Source organism: Aspergillus novofumigatus (genome assembly GCF_002847465.1).
Source record: "Aspergillus novofumigatus IBT 16806 chromosome Unknown P174scaffold_1, whole genome shotgun sequence".
In the NCBI taxonomy this organism is placed as follows: domain Eukaryota; kingdom Fungi; phylum Ascomycota; class Eurotiomycetes; order Eurotiales; family Aspergillaceae; genus Aspergillus; species Aspergillus novofumigatus.
The window spans coordinates 3,167,087-3,187,762 of record NW_020194274.1 but is presented as its reverse complement, the minus strand read 5'-3'; the positions used below and the strand labels follow the sequence as shown (position 1 = coordinate 3,187,762).

Sequence of the window (20,676 nt, the reverse complement as noted above, 5' to 3'; positions counted from 1 at the left end):
CATAAGTATTAATTTATGAATTTGTGGATATTTATTAGACAGTGGAGTGTTACAGAGTCCCAGAGTCAGACCTCGAAGGCATGTCACTGATTTGGCGACTGCAAGCGCCAGAATCAGCGACGCACTGCCGTGATGTGGAAGGTCTAGCACGAACCCCCGGTTGTGACTCGCCGGGGGCCTGGTGGACCATGGGAGAGGGATCCACTATCTCTTCCCCGTGCCATGAAATTAGTTGTTGTAACTAATTTAATTGAGTTTGGCCACTTTTTTTCTTTTTTCTTTTTTTCTTATTGATTTAAAAATATAAAAAAAATTCTTAGTGCGTCATTATTACGGAGCCGCCCATGCTCTTTGGTTGGGGCCGGTGGGACCCGAACCCCGTAAATGACTGGCGAATGGTCATAAGCTCAATAGCCTAAGCTCCCGGGCAGCCCTAGTCAGGCATGCGGCGTATCTACGGAGTACGCAGTAATAGGTACTCCACTCCCTGTCCACCTGCACAATGTTGCAGAGTAGGCTTGCACCGGCCCCGTCGGCCCCCTCCATCAATAAAAAATATCACGGTAACAATAATTCGAAGAGGGAAAAAAAAAAAGGAAAGAAAGAAAAAACCTTCCCATCTTATGGGATTGGTATGCGGACTAAATACATTTATGTATTTGACAAGTTGCAGAGATCTCTGTACTACAACAGCCAAGGCTGGTGATCCAGTCACATCCTCACATACCTAGTGGCTAGTACCTTACCCATAGCCTATTGAGCCGAGTCACAACTCACAACCCGAGTTAGGTCTCCCACAAACCTACACTGGTCAGGCCCATATTTCAGGTCAATAACAATCAGACTTAATCATTATCCAGTTTGGCCGTCCTTTCTTCATTTTCTACAAGAAGCACTCATAAGGTGACAAGGGTGCAGTTTTTGCCATCTGTCAAGCTGATCTGCGTGCAAACTTTCACCGGTAGCTGCAGGTATGAAGGGAAAGGGGTACAGTCGGGTAGTATTTGGCTCGAGTGTCCCATTTCGTATTTCCAGCTCACCAAAATTATTCGAGGAAAGCAATCCCATTAGTTCATTATTATACTTTCCAGGCCATCCGAAGACGGTGTTTTTCCAAACCCCCATTCCCCTTTTGCCCCTCCCGTCATTCATTGTCACCAAGCTTGCTGCAGCTCCACAGCAACCGCTTGCCTGGAAGAACCGTCAGCACCAGCCACCAAGCAGCCCACAGGGCCACAGGGCCACAGCCACATGCCTGATGCAGTGATGCACTTGCCGCAGATGTGCTTTCCTAGATCACTTACGTCCACACATTCCAGATTGTGGAGCCATTCCCGGCCGAAATTCTGATCAGTCGCCGGCTTCTCTTGGAGCCTTCCTAGGGCCTCCGTTTCTTGATGCAGGATACATCACTTGGCTCGACCACCAATCTCCGATCGTTATTTACTCATTTTGGGCTTTGCCCTCCCCTCTCCAAAGCACTTACTCTTTTGACCCCTCAGGGGTGTATATAGTCAATAGTGATAAAAGTGCCAGTTCTCGCACAACCAAAATACAGTACTCGCAGAGCAACAAGTAGACCGCTCTTTCTCTTTTTTGAAGTCAGTTTGAAGTTGATAAATAATTCTTGATATACCAATAGAGACTCCCGTCTTTTCGACATTTGAAAGACAGCCTTGGCCCGAACAAAGTACGGAATGTTCCAGGTTGTTTTCAATAATTCTGCGCACAAAATCGGGCGGCTGCCCTTGCTGGCGGAGAATTACCCAAAAGCAATATAGCCATAATACAAGCAAGGGATCGAGGGACAACCACGATGATCACTGCGGGCACTCCCCCATTCCCCATAACTCCATAATTCATCCCTGAGACTGGCATGACGACATTTAATTGTGGTAGATCCAGACTTTGAGTTGTCATCACAGAAGTACCATAGACTGCGCTCCAAAGCCAAAGGATCCATGAGGATATGGGGGATCTAAGTAGGTCATGGTGGGCAGGGATTTTATGCCTATGGTCTAGCTCTACTTTTACATAACCTTTCGGTGCGGAGTACTTGATCAAGACATGTCTGATCTGAAACATGGCGTCCAGATCAAGGCGTCAACATAAACAATGTGTGCAAGATAGGCTGGCATGTGGATACTTGCACATAGTTATGTTATGATACCCCTGGAGTGACAGTCCAAGCATCTCCATTCTACTTTAATCTGTAGAAGGCAAGGTTCTATCCTAGCTCCTCCATGGCTTACCTATGTAAGTCAACAAAGAGCAATAATGCAGATGAGGAAGATCTACAATATAATGACGCCCGTTTGCGTCGATCGCCTTATGTACTGAATTGTCAACAACTACTGAACAAACAAACCTTGGCCACTAGTTACCTTAACACAAGGAGTAAGTAGCAGCAAGATAATAAGGTTTGAAAGGAATCAATTAACGAATAATGCCGATCAAGGCAAAGCCAACAATGGAGGGGGGGAAAGAGGAGGAAAAGGACAAAGACAGATCCAGCTGTCAATATGATTCCTGTCCAGTTCTACAGCCTACAGGTTACACGACAGGATGCAGTGTGCAGATTAACTCGCTAGGTCTCTTTTCCCTTTTTCCCACTTTCCAGATGATACTTTTCCAACATGCAGACATCACAGAATCAGGAAATCTAAGGCTAACAATATTGTTCGTTGATTGGATAGCCGCCAGCCTGATGGGCGGAAGGAATCTGGCCTAGAGAGCGCCATCAAATGTGCCACAGCGCCATAGTCTACAGTCACCTAGACCGACATTCCCTCGATCACTATTTTGCTTATCAACTCTGAGTAACAAGTACATGGGTGATACGTCTAGGGATCTAACTAGAAGTAAATAGGTAGTTCATTTGTAGCAATAATTCGGTTCCTGGACTCGGTTAGTATAGCGCATGGCCCAGGCGTACTTTCACTGCTTGAGCCTTGCGGGACCACCTTGCGTGGCGGCATCGGCTTCAAATGGTGGTCTAGACAACTGACATTTTGCATAATGGCATTTACTTTAAGGGTTTTTAATCATTATTTGCAGTCTTTTTTACCCCATATGTCATGAGATACAGGTGTATATAATTTTGTGATGTCAGACTTGATTTCTTTGGCTTGTGGCAGTTATAGTATATTCTGACACTTACATAGGCACAGCTTGGCTAATATAAAGTTGCTTTCTTATATGTATCCTACAGTTAAGCCTGTCCTTGAAACACCAGTAACCTTACCCTTATGCACAGCTTTATCTACACTTCTCGGATCTCACGAGAGGTATCTGCAATGAATTCAAAATGACACCAAGCAGTTATCTGAATGCACAAGAAAAAGGCAATTGAGAGAAAGGCAATATCTTGACTCAAGCTGAGATACTAATGAAGGAATTCAGTTCCATGTGATCAGTGCAGAGACAAAAGGACTTTGAGGAGCGACGCCCCTAATCACGAACAACGCCTTACATGCCTTGAGAAGGGCGATCCGATAGATCAGACGATCACCCAGAAGCCAGCCCTGACATTACCTTAACTCCCCGAGCGTGCATTGAACGGACGAGCATCTAGCATTGCCGAGATCAACGGCGATCATAACTTGTTTGGGGTGACCTGCTGAGGCAATGGTCATATGACTTCCGCTTCCGCCAGAGGCATCTACCATGCTACGCCAGTTCCTCAGTAACCAGTGGGCTCGACTGGAGAATTGGCCAGCTTACAGTGTACCGTAGGCCTTTGTAGATATTGTCTCCGGGGCCAAGGGCCACGATTACTCTTCTCGAGGACGGGGTCGAGGGCATCGACAAAGACACGCCTGAAGCTGATGCAGTATGGCTCTGGAAACGAGGTCAGACTGAGCCATCTCACTGTATTGTGCGGATGCTCTTTCTCTTACATATGCCACAAACGACGGCTGCTATCACAGCTCGTCAATCTATAGCGAAAAGGAGGCTAGAAGCCACATGAACTTTTCAAGCTGAGTTGAACGTGCGACGACATGCACCTTCAAAAACATCATACTGGCTGGTACCATAAACACTCAATGCAGGATTCGTCAGACAGAAAGGAGCAACCCATGTCCTTCCATCTGGTCGCTGCTGAAGTCTTTGCGGTCATGGTTAATGTGCCCTCTGCTATCCTATGATATGCTAATGCTTGCACCACGGAGTTGGACTTATACTCCGACCCCATAGCTTTTGCGATGCTCATGGTCGGTTAGACAGACAGGCAAGCAATCATTGAACAAAATAGTCAGTAGAGGAGTTGCTGTGCTTTGGCTAAGCTTTGAGTTGGTTGCTGTCATCCATAGCCAGGATGTCTTAAGCTCCTGAGAGCAGTGGCCTCTCTGCCTGCGATTCTGTGTATGTTCAATCAGCAAAAGGTGAAGTAGAAGGCAGCAATGTAGAACTAAATGCTCTAGGCATAGTGTTGACATATTTGTGAACTTTCTTGAACTTGGTCGAGAGGGGATACTACCTCGCATTAATGAGACTTCAGAGAGAGAGAGAGAGTGCCGCTGTCTCTTCACTACGTCAGCTCCAGTACAGTCGTTCAAGATACATTCTTGATCTCTGGATGTAATGAATCCGTATTTCGACTAAACATAGTTGACTAAACCTAATCATTCCCGCGTCAAGAGTTGCCGTTGAGGACTGACGTGGCTAGCGCAGGAACTTCTACGCTGGCTGAAGTATGGTCGTTGCGCTCCTTGACCACAAGAATTCCGAGTGGGTTCTGTGGACATTGTTCTACTTACAGACAGGATCATAGGGTATGGTTTGGCTATAAACGCTGATTTCATACAGGTATATGTATTGTACTAGATCGATGAGTTTAATGAAGAATCGACGGTATCACGACGCACCAAGAGTCCACTTGAATATTGAGAGATTTACACCCGCGAAAAAGGAAGCTCTAATCAACATAGCATATATATAAGGATATATATATGAAGATAGATACTGACCATCTGTTCACACAGAGCTGACTGGATAGAAACCTGGCAAGCCGGGAATGTATCTCCGGATATCCAGGCGGCAGATTCCGACGTGCCTAGGCGACTTACAGCCCAGTCCGGCTTTAAATCGCCAAAAAACCACGCAAAACAGCCACCTGCAGGGGTCCCATTAGCCTGAATGGGCTCGCATTTGCTCTCGAGCAAGGAGAGCAGATACACCGAATAGATAGGCACCATCGCCGTTGTCTCACCGTCGAATTGATTGGAGAAGCCAAGAATGGTTCGGCCGCCGTGAAAGTAACGACCCAACACTCGCAAAGTGCCCAGACTAGAGGAGGAAAGGGTTTCACATGATTATGCACATCTATGCCAGCTCAGGCAAGCTCAGGCCACCCTTTGCCTGCGGTGAATCGCCATGCCATGTGGATGAAACATTCTCAATTGCGAGGTCGTTCTGGGAGCGATATCGCCCGAAGTGGCTGATGGGATGTTTCGTGGAGCGATATGTTCCAGAGACCCCGAGAGATTGCAGCTCAAGTCCAGACTTCAAAGTCCAGGTAAGCTGTGCGGAGAAAACAGCTCTATGTTGAGGTGATGAAGATCATATGCTGGCAACCTCGGCGATGCATCCGTATGATCGGCGAGATCAACAACTCAATAGTACGCTTACCTAAAGATATTCAGATAACTAAAGCATGTTGCACCAGCTTCTGCTTCCGCGACACAGTCGCTGGATATGTACTCTCGTATTTCACAGCAATCTCTCGGCAGGGCTGGGCGACTGGCTCGGCGCAAAGTTCCATGTCGAGACCTCCTTTCCGAGGTCGGCTTTAATCTCTGTGTAATGTGTCCTCTAATGACGAAATTCAGGATCACAGAAGATACGTCGAGTCATTGAGTAGTTTATCTTGTATTCCCATAAGATCCAACGGAGTGCAGTAGTCAGTACCAATTAATTGAAGCAGTTTTTATCGTGGCCGACCTAGACACCTTACCTACTGAGCTCTGCCAAATGCAGGAAATCCTAACCGGCTATCCGGCGTACGCATGATACCATACAAGATCGGGCCATTCTGCTGCCAAGCCAGCGATGGCACCTCCGAACGCGGATCATGGCCCTCTTTTCACGGGCTTCTAGCCAACCATATCCTCTTGGGTACCACAAAAAGCCCCCGCAGTGCCTTGGCAGCTTGGCATTTCCTCTGGTCGTCGTAAGCCTGATACCGTACCAAACCGTTAGCGCCTTCGGAGGTGTCGGTGTCTCAACATTTTCGCGTCTTCCCCGCCCAAAAGGGAAACTCCCTAGGGAAAGTTACTCTGGCTTCTGCCGTGCGGGCCTTCGGCTCTTGTTTCGTACACACAACGCGAAACAGATCTCTTCCTCAATTTAGAAATGACAAATCTCGGTCCTCGCACAGAGATCATTAGGGTGAAGAATTATTAGTAGTGAAGAACTCGTCTGCTGATGAGACCCCTTACAAGGCGATATGAGACGGAAACCATTTGACTTCCCTCGTCCACCATGACTGGAGTCTCTTTCCTTCAGCCCTCTCCCCTTTCGCTCTCAGGTTTCCTTGGCTCTTGTCTCTTCCACGCAGCCACGCTGGATGACTCCTCAAGTCTCCTGGTCAAATAATAATGTGACTGTTCTTTGACGTCGTCCATGCCAAGGGTCTCGGCATCTGGGCGTCTTGGCGCAAAAAAGGCAGGCTCACGCAGTGATTCTCTCCGCTGCAGAGCGCCTTTTTTCCCCCCTCCTAGGGTCCCAAGACAGCCTTCATTTCTTCCTGTTTCTTGGGTTTCCGCTCATGTAACTTCCCTTGTGTCTTTATGGCGCTCTTATAAGGCTCTTCTCCTATCCTCCGCTCCTCCCATTGTCCCTCCCCATTTACATTCCTCCCTTGCTACTGGTCTCCCCTCACTTCCCCCTTTCATCACCATCTTTCCCTCCTTCCTTCCTTAGATACATGTCATCAGTGCTTCGTCCGTGTCTTTGAGAGCTCTGGATCCCTTGCGTTTGACATCATGCGGTGAACTTGTCTTGGTTACTTTGTGTGCACTCCTGTACGACTTTGGTGCACCTTCCGCCGCATACTTGAGTGGAAATATCTCTCGTTGGCCCTTGTTTGGCTTTCTCCACCAAAACTTCTCATATATACTTTCCTTGCCTTCCATTCTTCGCCCGCCATGCGGCAGCCGGAGATGTCTCATTCTCCTGCTTATTATCAGGACAATGATCAGCTTGTGACGGCATATCTCCAAGATGTACAGACTCCTGCCACACTTCCAGCTGCGGTACATCTTCCTACCAAGTCGTCGTCCTCTCGGCAATCTCTCACCCAGGAGAGTGTTGCCGATGTTGCCCTTTCGGATCTACATTCCATCGACCACTTTGGCTCGTACGCTACTCCCGATACGACCAATACATCAAACGACCACCATCGGCACAGCCAGGGATTGCGGAAGCTCGAAAACTATAATCAGGTGCCAGTTGGATTTGTTTATCCGGTCTCTGAGCAACTAGTGGTGACTCCGGTGACGTTCGTGGCCCCTCCACCGTTGAGAGAAGGTTCGTACTGACTCGCGCATCAATAGCAACGGAGCTGTGCGCAAAGACGAGCGCATTCGTGGCAGTTGGACCGACCATTCATCATACATGTCCGGCGATCATCATCCTCACAGCGCTCCCCGCGTCCACAAAAGACCCATACCTGAAGACGACTCTCTCGTGGATGAGAGTCAGGATGCGCTATCGATGCTGGTAAGCCCCATCCCAAACCGTCCAGCCCTTCCGCAAAGACGTACGATCAGGCTGACCGGTCATACCATTGTATAGTTTCGACTTTCCTTTCCTGTCCCGATCTTCTCCCTCTGCACATCCTTATATACCGTCTTCGGTCTGATCTTCGTCGTCCTCGTGTCTCCCCTTCGTCTCTGCTCCTTCGTTCCCTATCTTCGCTCGACGTCGTTTCGTGCACAGCTCTGCGATCTTCTAGTGCCTCAGTTGCACATCCACGAGCGATTAGTCCGTCTGCGAAGGTCCACCGAATCAATATATAATGATACCGAACACTCATCTCGTGCTGAGGCAATGGAGTGTTATTCTGTGGGGGGATTATTAATGGTCCTTCTGCTGTCCTCCTTGCTGTCGATCGCATTTCTCCTTCTCGCCTGGACTGCTGCCTTCTTTTGGGTATTTGCCATGATCCTTGGCAATCCCGACGGCACCGAGCGCAAGGACGATGGCCGTGCCGCGGTCCTTGGTGTCTGTCGATGGTGGCACTTGTGGCTGGGCAGAGCCAGAAAGGCGCCTCGCTGACCTATCGAGTTCATATTCCTCATTATTTCCTCATAATGATTTCTGAGCGCGGGGCTTTTGGATGTCAGACCGATATTCTTCATCCTCGCGTTTCGCTGTTTGGCATGATACCAATGTTTGGGATATGTGAAATGACTTGGCCTGCCAATTGGCAGCCGTTTCTCCTTTCCTGCGTTTCCCCTCTTCATGATATCCGCTCTCCTCTACTACTTATGCAGAAGATTGGAGGTCTGATTGGACCAGGGCGTTGGGAGTTTCGTGCTCTTTTCTGTGTGACGGAGCACCCTTGATCATCATGTTGGCATCCATCAGAAAACACCATGGCATCAGGGGACTGTTACTCTATTGTACTTGTATTTTTTTGCTATTGCGCGCAGAATGATACCCGGGCTGGTCTCATGTTTCTCAGTCTTCCCCGTCATATTCTATCAATCCAGGAAATATATCTTAGATTTCTTATTTTACCATTTTTGGTGACCTATCAATTCCTTGGCCATGTTCCTATGGACATAAATCACTGGCCAATCCTGTAAAGACGTCCAGCCGTTTGAGTCAGATCTACAGGGACGGACTAAGCTCCTGCATTCGAATTCCGATTTTTATGAGAGGTAGGGTCAAGTATACTTTTTGGATTGTTCTCTCAGCCTAGGATGGGTACGTCAATCTATCTGAAATGAACAGGTGGAATCGCATATGAGGCACAGGCATAGAAAAGGGTATAGAAGATACCAGTCGGACCGAAAACACGACATCAATCGAAGATAAGATGAAAAAATATGGAAAGAGACGAAACAAATGATGCAGAGGTCGTACGCCCTGAAAGAGAAAAGGAAAAGAGAATTGCCATATTTTGTCTGTATGCAGGATGCAGCAATACCATATGTTCATGTTTCAAGTCCCAGATCCCAGTGTTTTATGTGGTCATTGCCCGTACTCCGTACATCAGCATGGAAAAATACTGCCAGTTGCCTCGCAAGAAGCAGACAGCCCGCTTCATCCTCACTCTCACCGTCTCTTCCCAACACGGATGCCGCCTCGTCCGCTCTGTCTTCCTCCCCTGGGAGGATTTCTCCGTTTCTGGATCCGGCCGTTGCCACTGGGGCCATGTGTCTTGGGCACTCCGAGTCCGCGACGGGTCGACTGCGGGCCCTTGCCATGGTTGGACGCGGAGGCCGGGGCTTCGTCGTCGTTGTCGTTGTCGTCGAGGTCCATGCCGTCGCCGCCGCTGTTCTTCTTCTTCTGGGCCTGAGACATCTTGAGACGACCCTTTTGGCCTCGGCGGATGGCGTCGGGTCCGCTGACGGCGGCCAGGTAGGCGTTGATGCCGCTCTCGCCTGGGGCGGCGTCGCCGCCAGGCGCACCGGACATGTCGACGTCGTCCTTCTCTGCATCGCCGATGAGGAGGCGGCCGTCCGGGCCGAACTTGGCGGCATGCTTTTTCCGGGAGCCAGGGCCGGTATTGAGGAAGCGGACACTGGGCTTGGTCGTAGAGATGCTGGCCAGCGCGTCGGGGGCCAGGAGATCCAGCGGGTTGTCCTCCGGGGACATCTCACGGATGTACTGCTCGTTCTGCTTGCCCTTCTTGCCCTTGCGGCCGCGAACGTGGGTGTTACCTTGCTCGTCGACCTCGATCTCGCTGGCGTCGTCGTCGGAATCGGAGAAATCTGAGTCGTAGACGGCCTTGTCGAAGGCGTTGCTGTAGGCGGCTTTGCCGGCGTTGTCGGCCGCGGCCTCGTCCTCCTCCTCGTCTTCGTCACCGGCGCCTTCGCCTTCCTTCTTCTTGCGCTTGCGGCGCTCGCGCTGCTTCCGAATATTGACCACCAATTTGCGGTCAGCCTCGCCGACCAATCCTTCAATAAGAGGAGCACCAAAGCGGCGGATCAAGCGATCCAAAATACCCTTGACTTTGCTGCGGAGACGACCCTTATGCTCCTTGTTCCAAACCATGAGGTTGGGGACTAGAGTATTCAGGCGGGGACGCAGAACGTCATCGGGGAGGACGACAACAGCAACCTTGACAAAGCCGAGGACGGACCGAACGATTTCCCGGTTGTTGCTTGTAAGGAACAACTCCACTGTCTGGACAAGGTCAATGCGGACAGACGGCTCGAGTTGAGTGTGGAAGTCAAAGAAAAGGCGGGAGAGTGCTGTGACAGAGGCAGCGACCATGTGCGGCGAGCTACCAGCCAAACCAGCAGAGACCATGGTGAAAAACTCCTCGATTGTTGCCGGAGCATCGGGGGCGTCGTTGGGCATATGAGGCACCAAAGAGTTGCGAATCTTAGTTCCTGGCGGGTTCCGGTCGGAATCAATGGTCCGCTTAGCAAGGTGGATTAGAAGGTCAAAGGAGGCGGTCCGGGCTTTCTCGTTACTCTCTTTGCAACCCAGAACAACCTCAGAGAGGATGGAAGGAATAAAGTGTAGATCAGAGGTTGGGAGGTAGGTAATCAGCTCGTAGATAGCTAGGCTTCGATCCCGACGGGCAGAGGCGGGCGTCTTGTCTGCCGTCGCGAGCATGAGAGCCTGCAGCTCTGCACTGCGCTCAAGAAGAGCAGTGCGGCCAGTCTCCGTGGTCGCCAACCGGGGAATTAGTTTGTAGGCTTTCTTGATCAGCTGCTGATCGGTCGTTTGACCATTCAAAATAGCTGCAGCAAGTGCGAACAGGCTTGCAAAGCTTGAGCGGGGCAGGTAGATCGACATGGCAATGACCAAGTCGATCAGGGTGTGAGATGTAGGAGGCATCTTGTCGCCAGAGCCGGTCTGCTGATTGCCCTGCTTGGCTGCTTCCTGCTCTGATGCCACAGAGGACTCGAGCATAGAGGTAACCCGTGCAAATGTTTCATTGAGCTCCTGTTATTCGTGTGAGTTGATGGCATTCGTCAGATTGAATATAGAGAATGACTGACCTTTTCGGGGGTAATGCTCAAATAAGCATTGATACACTGCAGAATGTAGCCTCTGTAATGCGGGAGTGTCTGGCTGTAGACGTTGAACAGCACAGCAAGCAAATTGCTAGCAAAACCAGCCAAGTGGGCAATGTTTTTCTTCGCAGCGGCCTTTGTGATCCTCCGCTGGAGAATCAGATCGTCCTCTTCCGACTCAATGGACAAAATAGCTTGATTCGACTCGACTAAGGTTTGCAAGGCATTGCATATGTCAACACGCAGCTCGGTTTGCTTATAGAGGACGTTGGACAAGAGTTCTGCGAAACTTTGATCGAAAGCCTCGACCAAATCTAGAGGAAGCTCGCAGTAGCCAGGAAGAATAGCCCAGGTCTGCTGCACGAGCGTCTCGAAAATCTTCTTCTCCACGGTCTTCTCCGCCGACCCGTAGTCGACGACCTTCTGGTACAATGCTTCGCTCAGAGGAACAAGCTCAGAGCGGAAGTGAGCGAGATTAGTGTTGGTAACACTGTCTCTAAGAATCGGAAGGAACCACACGCGACCGGGCTGGCCGCTCTTCTGCTGATTTATGTTCAAAGGCAAGATTTCCAGTACCGCGGCAGGGCCCATAGCTTCAACAGCACTGCCGAGGACCTCGTCAGCCTGCTTCTTCCCATGGAACGACTCGTTACTGCGCAAATCTCCAATTATCTTGACAATATCGTCAAGGAACGGGCTAGACCGCCACTTGAAGCTGTCGAACATTGCAGAGCAGACCTTGAACACCTCAGCCCATGCTGCTTGGTACTTCACGGAAAGTAGGTCTTTTGCAGCTTTGGCAAGCTTCTCGAGGGTCTTCTCATCGTAGACTGAAGGCTCGAGAATGACATTCTTGGGTATGCAGTTGGCCAAAAACGAGATCAGGCATTCCGAGGCAGAAACGCGAATGTTCATCGAAGGCGAAGCAAGGTAACCCGAAATCATGTTAAACAAAGCCGGCAATTTTTCAAACGTATCCTCTGGGTTGATCTGCGCAGACACGTCATATCCACGGGACAATACCGCAATCCAGGGAGGGAGCAGCTGCGAATCGTTCTGAGCGGGCTTCAGCTCGGAGATAGCGTCTAGCAGACGGGGCAGCTTCGAAGATGAAAATTCATCCGCCATGCTGGAGAAGATGACTTCAAAGACCTCAAAAGCACCCATTGTGATGTACTCGTTGCTGGACCGAGACGCATTCATCAGCAACTCACAAAGCGGCTCAATCTTCTTGCTCGGCCAGCCTCCCGATGCGGTCGCGATCGTCTTCACCAGCTGGAGGGAGTGGATTACGAGGGGATCGTGGTTCTCCCGGCTATTCGCATCATGACGGCCCCGCTTATGCTTGGCCGCAGCCGCGATGCTATCACCCAGTGTCCGCAATCCGGTTTCTGCGCACATGTCCGCCGCGGGGTGGTCGAGCGAAGGGCTGGGGGGAGGATTCTTGAGGACCTTGATGAGAGCTTCCTGCGCCCTCTTCCGGACCTTGGGTCGGTGGTCCACCGCCAGACTCAACAGTCCCGCAATCGCTCGGCGCGGGCCGATTTGTGTGTGCGGAAGGTTCCATGAGGCAGCATCCTGGGCGATGAGCAGCGATTCGAGGCAGCCAATCGATGGTCTGAGAAGAGGAGCATCGACTTCCGGCAGAGAGAGCGCGGGAGCAAGGCTGGTGAGGATCTGAGAGAACTTCGAGCGGAGGATGGGCGCAGGGGCGTATTCGGTTGTGATATCGAGCAGGTAGACGACGGAGGTTGCTAAATCTTTGTTGACAATACCCTGAGTAGCTGACACGGACTGCGCCAACAACGCAAGAAGCGCTGCGAAATAAGCTGTCGCGGAAAAATCTGCCTTTTGGTCGCGAAGTGTATCTTCCACCGCAGAGAGCACCACAGCCGTCTATTAAGATGACAAGGTTCGTCCGTTAGCAAGCTATGGGAGGGGAAGACGGTGAACGGAAAGCCTGTGAGGGGACATACATGGTGCTGATTCTGCAGCTTCGGAGACTTGATCTTCTCCAGCTTCTCCGCCAGGGTCGCCATTATGGGAAGGACCGACCAACGGGCAGTTGAGAAGTCGTTCAGAGAGGTGCGATGATTGTCGTCTTGAGGGTAGAGACTTGCAAAAGAAAAAAGAGGTAGTGGTGGATGCGGAGATTTTTTTACTACGATTTTAGTGGTCGGAACAAAATTTTGGGTACTGCGATTCTTGGCGGGCCTATCGATAACATCAACAACACTCGATAAAGAGTAGAGAGGTATAGAAGAATTTATCACTCGTAATATCTGCTATGATTTGTGTAAAGATGCAGATGTAACAAGGATCCAAACATGAGATGTCTCGAAAGCGTTCTCTCATGTCTCGCTATCATGGTATCTCAAAACAGAACCCAATCATGCCGATGAACTCCACGTCTTCCGGCGCCCAATGTCTGCGTATAAGTACAGACGAAAAAAAAGTCGTATCGGAACACACTGATCATCAGACATTGCTTTCGCCTCGGGATCATTGGAGATACGCATCTCACATCCCTTATCCCATGTATATGTATTGGCTGCAACGGCTGTCTTTAACTTCAAGACCTCCCAGCTCTATTTAGTATGGGTCTAACCCCCACCCCCATCATATTTCTGTCCTTCCATTCCCTTCCGGTGCTGTCGTCGTGTGGCGAGAGAGTCAAGAAGAGACTGTCTTGCCCCCGTAATGTTTGAAGGGCATGCCTTGTGATCTCGGCCGTCGATATAACGAAACCCTTGATTTCTTACAGAACGATCTTTTGCGTCTTTTCTTGCCGTCGTACGAAACGACGCATTCACAGAGGGGTCGAACATAAGCGGATCCAACGTCAACGGCTAAAATAGGATCTCCCCGCTGTGCTCGGGTTCGAAACCAAGACTTTGGAGTTTGTTATGGCTCTTCTTGTCCGTGATTTTTCGCTTGCTGTCCTCCTTCTTCTTTAATTCGAATACTTCTTGGAAGGGCGCTTTCTGGAGATGAGGGGGAATATCGTCTTCCTTGTCGAGATCCTATAGCCCGGAGAGTCAGCGAATAAAAAAACCAAGAGAGGCAAAGCAGCCTGAAGGAAGAGAAGTCCATCATACAATTTCACCCAGAAGCAACACATTCTCTCCCCGGACAAGGAATATGCCTCGCGGAATATCGGCGTAGAGATTTCCTGCATAGAGTCGTTCAATGGTATCTTGGAGGACAAGGTTCGCTGTTGCCATGGCTCATGATTAGCTAATTTGAAAACGAGGCCTAAGAAGCCCTGCATTTCCGCCCGGGATCATACCGAATTGATCCCAACTTCTGAGCACGCCGATCAATTTTCTCCCGTCGCGAAGCACTAAAACCAGTTTCTCTTTACGTCACCGTCAGTCGGGCCCGCGCAACAATCACAATTTCTTCAATCAGGAAAATCGCTGCAACATACTATCTGTCAAGTCCAGCAATTGAGCGGCTGTAGTGAACATCTGCGGGGGTAATTGTGGGGGACCCTGTCTCATCGGTGCAGAGGGTCCCAGCATGTTGTTCTGCTGAGAGAATGACTGCGGTGTATTTCCACGCGGAGGGCCTGCGGGAGGATCGTTCAAAGAGAGTCTCTCCATGCTTATCCAGCAGTGATGATGGCGCAATGAAAGCAATGATTCGTTTTGCGGAGGGGCAGAGTCGTGTGTGGGTTGTGACGGAAAGGCTTGATGAAGCCTTGGTGGGAGAAATTCAGATTAGAAGAGTTCGCAGAATCTTGTCATTCTGCGGCGGGGGAGGACTCGAGGAGGGAAATGTATGAAATGATGTCGAGCTGTTAGGCACTTGACCGCGAATTACTGTCTCTTGAGCGGAGATCGCAAGGTTGAAGTGGGGGACAAGTTTGTCCTGTTTGATTCTTTGAACATACTGCTCCAGTTGGGTCAGCGACATACTACTAGCAACGAGACATCGGTGCATGGATACCATTCTGGACCTAGGATTCATGGAATTTTGAATCTCATATATAAGGATCTCATATATATTTTGGATATTATTCCTGTCTGTGCCCCTGAAGGTGTTGATACTCGGTGTCACCATGAGGTCAATAAACGCTACTTTCCATCTCGATATATTTTGCTCGGACAGCATCGAGGGATTAGGAAAGAGCTACGGACAATCACAGACACAAAGATCACGAAGATACATGATATACAGACTCTAATACAATAACCTCAGACCAGACAACAGTGCGCAGATTCAGTTCATAAAAGCAACAAGAGCAGCCTAATAGATAACATCTTTCCGTGCCTATATTCCTATATTCAGTGCTCGATCGGGCCCATATTCATGAGATACATCTAAATCTGGTGCTCACCGTCTCTCTTCTTGACAGATACTGAGATGATATGTCAATTCCGTGTCCAGACACTTGTCAGTATGACTCCTTAACATGTAATTTCTGCTTGCTTCCGTCCAGATCCTTGAAAACACTCACTATCAGAACATATTAACGGAAAGGCGCAGTTCGAGCCTATGGACCAAAAAAAAAGGAAAAAAAAAAAAGAAAAAAGCCCTAATATATACTAAGAAGGTACCTTAACGAATCGTGCTTCAAGCAGCCAGTGATGTAGCATCCCGCCTGACCAGGCACGGTTCCCCAATGGATGATCTCAACAGAACAAAACGCCACATAAACTAGGTAAAAGGAGCAAAGCAACAAATGTCTGAGCATTGAGAAGCATTCTCAGTCAGAGAGGGCGAGCTTATGAGGGATTTTGAACAGCCCAGACGAACATATCCTCTTTCCTCTGCTCCATCGGCCCTCCTGGCGAGTCTAAACGAAGCGCCTAACCACAGGACGATGGTCTGATAGACCGTCTACGAAACACTGACACCTCGATGTTGACCACGCATTCTTTGTTCCCTCCTTCGACTGTATGGAGCGCAGTATGGCTCATCCGAAGAGCCGATATTCGCCCTGACCGTCTCCTGAGACCGATGATACGCGGGACTCGTCGGCGGCGGTGGAAGTTGCATCACCTTGAATTGATCAACACTTATGATTCGTAAGCGGTACAAGTATTGCATTAGCTCAAAGTCCGGCCGACTGCCCGCCAACGTTTGACCTTGCTGATAATGAGCTACATCGACATGGTCGAGCATGAGGTCCCAGGCCCTCCGGTCAGGAGCGTCGTTGAACCTTTCTCCTGGACATAATGGGCACCGGGCCGTTGTAGGTGGCTCGTGAGTCCGGAAGTGGCTGAGAACATGAGTCCGCCACAGATCGGCGTCGTCGAAAGTCTCACGGCAGTCGAGAACGTGGAAGAGGCACATGTAGGTATGCTGACGGCGGTGCGGGGAGCGCAAAGGAACGACGAGAGCCCCGTTTCCGTCGTCCTGGAGGATTTCATGGCGTGCGAGTTCGGAGGCCAGTCCAGTGTCCACGGACACGCTGGATGATGATGCAGAGGACGCCGCGTCACTTGATAGGGACGGGACTGCTTCCAATGAAGCCATGGATTTGACCATGTTTGCACGATTACCGTGGCTGCTGGCTCTCTTTTCTGCGTCGAGAGTTTTCGGCGGGTTGAGGTTACTGAGCGAATCCCCGCGAGACGTCCCAGGCATCAAACACTTGGACTCGACACAATCCGGACGACAGCTGACGCGGTCCTGCTGTCATTTATTTAGTCTGGAACTATGGAGTGAAGGAGGGCCCCAGCGCCTGATTGCGACCGTTATTTTTTTTCATCATTTCATTCCCAGACGCAGCCAGATCAGACTGAGGGGTTCGCGAAATGAAAAAAAATAGACCTAGCGGGGGAGAGACACTCGTTACCTTTGGTATCTGAGATACAATAACTGCCTGTGAGAATCGACGAGAGAGAGCAGGCGTGTCTCCCTCCATCCCAGATTCCCCTGAGCACGAAGAAGATCGATACTTTTCTGATTTTTCTGACGGAAACCCAGAAGCGATACCTCGTACTATCGCGCGACAACTCCCCACGGGAACTCCTCCGATTTTAGATCTTGGAGATTTGGGTGGGGTAATCACCGGCCATCATTGATTTTAGAGCCTCAATAGTCATCGTAGCGGAGGGAGCCAACTGGTCGAGAAGCAGGAGAAGAAGAAGAGGAAAGAGGAGAAGGTAGATTATGGGAAATGACTGAAAAATGATACAGTACCCTTCTCTCGAATTCGAACGCTAACGAGCGAATTATGTACGCAGTCGCTCTAGACGCAAAGAGCAAATCCTGCCTGAGTAATACTAGCCAGCGTGGAAAGGCCCGATCAACTCAAGGCAGCGCACTGGAGCCACGTTCTGGCGTTGGGCTGACGAATCGTGCGAGAACGACAGAAACGTCGGCTATGATTTGCAGACGTCAGGCCATCAGGACATTGGTCGATAAGTCAAGCGACTGTCTTGGCTTCCTTAGGGAACTTCAATATATGGCAGCTTCCTCTGACTAACTTGAAAGGGAAGTAGATCCTTCTTGAGAAAGCCATGATAACGACCTCGAACAGGGCGTGGGATGATCGCCATGGCGTGACTGAGTTCACCAATCGCACTTCAGCAGCCGTGTCCTCGTTTATTGAAGTCAAGCGAGTACTTGGAGAATACCATGTAAGTGATCTCTCCAGGTCTAACCGAAAATTGCAAATCAAACGGAAAGACGGAGATAAATTGGCCGATTTCACAGGCCGGTTCCTGCTTAAACCCTTAAGGTTAGATAGCCAAGGTACCGTACTTGAACAATTCGAGGCCCTGGTCGAGATCCATCACATGCAGATTCCTATAGAATCACATGGTAGCCAGTCCAGAACCGGGGATTCATCGAGGGATGTACCCGGAAAGATGCTCGACCTACGGACTATAGAGCGAGAATGAGCGTGATTCGAAACAGTGCTACCCATTTCAGTACCATTTTGGATCTATTTCACAAATGGAAGAGAGGAACGAGAGGAAAAGTTTGACATGGTATGATTCATGTTATTCACACAAAGGCCGTAGCCTTGGAGAGGAAACATAGTGAATAACGGCTGAAAAGCCAGTTTCAGACAGATATGGTTGATAGAAGCAAAAGGGGAGTGAAGAAAAAAGATTAAGAGCCACGAAATCCGCCAGTCTATAGAGTAGTGATGCCCCTGCAAGAAAATTCAAGAAATGAGGAAAAGTAGAGAAGAAACACCGTCCAGCCGACACCTGTCATGCCCAGAAACCACCCTGTAAATGCACAAGTCTATTCATTTCGTGACGCACATGAAAATTTGGAATGAGTGAAAACCCGCTTTTTTGTACACATGAGATATCATGTAAACTCAGCTTGACTAGAAACGGTCCGCCAAGTCACCGCCGGCGACGGAATTACTGGTCGAGGACGACACTGATGTGAAGCCAGGACTCAACAGGTCCTGGACGGCCACCTTGGGTACCTGGGGAACGGGGAGTTTGCGCTGCGTCCCGTCAGGCTTCGACATGATGTCACTGATGCTAGGACCAACATGGGGCTGAGTAGGACTGTAGTAGTTGGGTCCCTCGGGTTGCGGTTCCATTGGAGCCAAGGCGGGTGTATGATGAAGTGACAAGTGACGAATTGAAGGGAGTTGTAACTCGCTGGTACCGAGGGGCCTTAACCGCGGAGAATGAGCAGGCGTCGCCAGCGGAGTGTGGTCGGGGGTAGGAGAAAGAGAGTCATGGGAGAATGTAGGTGAAGAGGGAGCTGTGGAGTTGGGAGAGTTGGGTCTCGAACGCTTGACGCGATGCGAGTACATATCATCCTCGTCGTGCGAGTGTGAGCGCGACATATTTTGCGAGATAGCGTACGCCGAGAGCGACGGGAGGCGGTTGCTGTTGTGATGACGCGAGCCGAAGATATGATGCCCGCGCGGGCCATTGTGGAATCCATAGTGTTCATCACGCTCGACCTGAGAAGCGGCCGTAGCCAGCAGATTGATGTCCATGCCCGAAGATGCACGCTCGCTGTTGCGAGCGTAATGTCCCAGATTCGATCTCATGTGGCCCGCATAATTGGAAAACGAATGAGGAGGAGAGATATCAGGAGAGCCAACCTGCGAGACAGGCGCAGATCGTGTGATGGGCTTGCTGGGAGGTGGCATCATTGACGCAGCGTTGTCTTGATTTGCTGCGGCAGCGGCGGCGGCAGCGGCCAGGTGCTGAGCCTTGTTGTTGCGTCTCGAGTTTGGATTGTTATGGATTCTCGAGTGGCGCGTGAGTTCATCAGATCGACTGAAGCGCTTTGTGCAACCAGGGAACTGGCAGGCGTGCGGCTTCTCGCCGGTGTGTGTGCGAATGTGTCTGGTCTGATGCTCCAGACGATGGAATGCGCGGTCGCACAGAGGACATTTGTAAGGTCGAGGAAGATCCTGACGGGGCTCTTCGTTCGCCGGACGCGCTCCCTTCATCAGCGGAGGCAGCAGGCTTACGGAGGAGGCCATGTTTGAGTTCGACTGTCCAGTTGATGGGGTGGAGGGAGCCGATGACTTGTGCGCAGGTGTCGAAGGAGTTGACTCTGGGTTCTGAGGGTTCAGTAGATCAGAAAAACCCATAGAGGAAGCTGGTGGCGGCATGTGACGCTTGACCTAGTTCAACGCCGAAGAGAGCAAAGATGACTGGGAACCAGTGTTAATATATTAACACGATCCGAAGGAATAGAAAAAGCCGAGGCCAAGTTGCGCTGATCGCGACAGGGGTTCAGGCTAATCCGGGAAGTCGATCCCCAGCCGATAACGCCCCAGAGTCGACCTTGGCAAGGGAGATAACCCGAGAATACCGCAAGGAGTATCACGAGCCTTGCGAGACGGAATAACGACGCTTGACACGGATTTCGATTCTACTACAGAATCAAAACCAATGATGCCCGACGATAGGGATGTGGTAGGTAGTGAAGGTCTGTTGTTTTTGTGATAGCGAACCCGGATTCGGAAGGATAGCCGGGATTGATGTTTGTGGTGAGCCGAGTAGGTGAAGTCAAAGAGACGAGAGTCGAAAGAAAGATGAGGAGGGAAAAAAGTCTGGAGAAGTTGGTCTGGGGGAGAGAGAAGGGGAATAAAAAGGAACAGCCGGAAGAAGAATAATAAGGAATGGAGGGGAAGAAGAGAGAAATGGAGACCCAGGAGGGGAGAAAAAGCAGAAGGGAGTATAGAATGGAGGGGGTTTATCGGAATCGAAGACCAAGAAAAAAAAGAGGGATTAAAAAAAAAAAAAAAAAAAAAAAAGGAAAATAAAAAGAAAAAGAAACGTAAACGTACTTTTTGTGTGGGGTGCAAAAATTCGGGGCGGCAAAAAGGAAAGGGTAACAATAAAAAGAAAGAAAAAGAAAATAATGGTAATGAAAATCAAAAAGGGAGATACTCCGTACTGGTAAAGAACGTGCTTGAATCAGCTCTGCTCACTGTACAAATCCTTCAGACTATCGACCTTTCTTGAATATCCTGGGGAAAATTATTTGTGAATTTCTTCTTCTTTTCGCTTGCGCCTACTGTATC

The 20,676-nt window shown here is 49.9% G+C and overlaps 8 protein-coding genes across 8 annotated transcripts; 3 read left to right on the top strand and 5 right to left on the bottom strand.

The window, feature by feature from the left end:
• The first annotated feature begins 22 nt into the window (after positions 1 to 22).
• Positions 23 to 344, top strand: P174DRAFT_35195 (uncharacterized protein). Its single transcript, XM_024821729.1, has one exon. The coding sequence runs from the start codon at positions 81 to 83 to the stop codon at positions 243 to 245; it is 165 nt and encodes a 54-aa protein (XP_024687583.1). The 5' UTR covers positions 23 to 80; the 3' UTR covers positions 246 to 344.
• P174DRAFT_35196 (uncharacterized protein) lies at positions 345 to 852 on the top strand. The gene has a single exon (XM_024821730.1). It carries the CDS (start codon positions 444 to 446, stop codon positions 729 to 731), a length of 288 nt encoding a protein of 95 aa, XP_024687582.1. The 5' UTR covers positions 345 to 443; the 3' UTR covers positions 732 to 852.
• Positions 853 to 1,570: 718 nt separating this feature from the next.
• P174DRAFT_35188 (uncharacterized protein) lies at positions 1,571 to 2,266 on the bottom strand. The gene has a single exon (XM_024821727.1). The coding sequence runs from the start codon at positions 2,083 to 2,085 to the stop codon at positions 1,714 to 1,716; it is 372 nt and encodes a 123-aa protein (XP_024687581.1). The 5' UTR covers positions 2,086 to 2,266; the 3' UTR covers positions 1,571 to 1,713.
• Positions 2,267 to 7,148: 4,882 nt separating this feature from the next.
• P174DRAFT_416691 (uncharacterized protein) lies at positions 7,149 to 8,280 on the top strand (the record flags this gene model as incomplete). The annotated part of the gene is made up of 3 exons (XM_024824521.1): positions 7,149 to 7,501; positions 7,557 to 7,722; positions 7,798 to 8,280. The coding sequence occupies 3 exons, from the start codon at positions 7,149 to 7,151 to the stop codon at positions 8,278 to 8,280; spliced, it is 1,002 nt and encodes a 333-aa protein (XP_024687580.1).
• A 609-nt stretch (positions 8,281 to 8,889) lies between these two features.
• P174DRAFT_35056 (mRNA-binding protein RRP12) lies at positions 8,890 to 13,428 on the bottom strand. Its single transcript, XM_024821724.1, has 3 exons — positions 13,178 to 13,428; positions 11,187 to 13,097; positions 8,890 to 11,130 (listed from the first exon to the last, which is right to left on the bottom strand). The coding sequence occupies exons 1-3, from the start codon at positions 13,238 to 13,240 to the stop codon at positions 9,286 to 9,288; spliced, it is 3,819 nt and encodes a 1,272-aa protein (XP_024687579.1). The 5' UTR covers positions 13,241 to 13,428; the 3' UTR covers positions 8,890 to 9,285.
• Positions 13,429 to 13,923: 495 nt separating this feature from the next.
• Positions 13,924 to 15,061, bottom strand: P174DRAFT_35065 (U6 snRNA-associated Sm-like protein LSm1). The gene is made up of 4 exons (XM_024821725.1): positions 14,632 to 15,061; positions 14,491 to 14,559; positions 14,300 to 14,415; positions 13,924 to 14,224 (listed from the first exon to the last, which is right to left on the bottom strand). Exons 1-4 carry the CDS (start codon positions 14,804 to 14,806, stop codon positions 14,051 to 14,053), a joined length of 534 nt encoding a protein of 177 aa, XP_024687578.1. The 5' UTR covers positions 14,807 to 15,061; the 3' UTR covers positions 13,924 to 14,050.
• A 985-nt stretch (positions 15,062 to 16,046) lies between these two features.
• Positions 16,047 to 16,697, bottom strand: P174DRAFT_427224 (uncharacterized protein; the record flags this gene model as incomplete). The annotated part of the gene is made up of 1 exon (XM_024825418.1): positions 16,047 to 16,697. The coding sequence occupies one exon, from the start codon at positions 16,695 to 16,697 to the stop codon at positions 16,047 to 16,049; it is 651 nt and encodes a 216-aa protein (XP_024687577.1).
• Positions 16,698 to 18,184: 1,487 nt separating this feature from the next.
• Positions 18,185 to 20,200, bottom strand: P174DRAFT_437429 (C2H2-type zinc finger protein). Its single transcript, XM_024826300.1, has one exon. The coding sequence runs from the start codon at positions 19,735 to 19,737 to the stop codon at positions 18,499 to 18,501; it is 1,239 nt and encodes a 412-aa protein (XP_024687576.1). The 5' UTR covers positions 19,738 to 20,200; the 3' UTR covers positions 18,185 to 18,498.
• Positions 20,201 to 20,676: the final 476 nt, after the last annotated feature.

Bases quoted from the DNA above. Each gene is read 5' to 3' on its own strand.
- P174DRAFT_35195 (XM_024821729.1), top strand. From the start codon at position 81: ATGTCACTGATTTGGCGACTGCAAGCGCCAGAATCAGCGACGCACTGC.
- P174DRAFT_35196 (XM_024821730.1), top strand. From the start codon at position 444: ATGCGGCGTATCTACGGAGTACGCAGTAATAGGTACTCCACTCCCTGT.
- P174DRAFT_35188 (XM_024821727.1), bottom strand. From the start codon at position 2,085: ATGTTTCAGATCAGACATGTCTTGATCAAGTACTCCGCACCGAAAGGT.
- P174DRAFT_35056 (XM_024821724.1), bottom strand. From the start codon at position 13,240: ATGGCGACCCTGGCGGAGAAGCTGGAGAAGATCAAGTCTCCGAAGCTG. The intron at 13,098-13,177 runs GTATGTCCCCTC...TCATCTTAATAG, and splicing joins AGCTGCAGAATCAGCACCAT to ACGGCTGTGGTGCTCTCTGC. The intron at 11,131-11,186 runs GTCAGTCATTCT...CACGAATAACAG, and splicing joins TGAGCATTACCCCCGAAAAG to GAGCTCAATGAAACATTTGC.
- P174DRAFT_35065 (XM_024821725.1), bottom strand. From the start codon at position 14,806: ATGGAGAGACTCTCTTTGAACGATCCTCCCGCAGGCCCTCCGCGTGGA. The intron at 14,560-14,631 runs GTATGTTGCAGC...GGTGACGTAAAG, and splicing joins ATTGCTGGACTTGACAGATA to AGAAACTGGTTTTAGTGCTT. The intron at 14,416-14,490 runs GTATGATCCCGG...CCATGGCAACAG, and splicing joins CAGAAGTTGGGATCAATTCG to CGAACCTTGTCCTCCAAGAT.
- P174DRAFT_437429 (XM_024826300.1), bottom strand. From the start codon at position 19,737: ATGGGTTTTTCTGATCTACTGAACCCTCAGAACCCAGAGTCAACTCCT.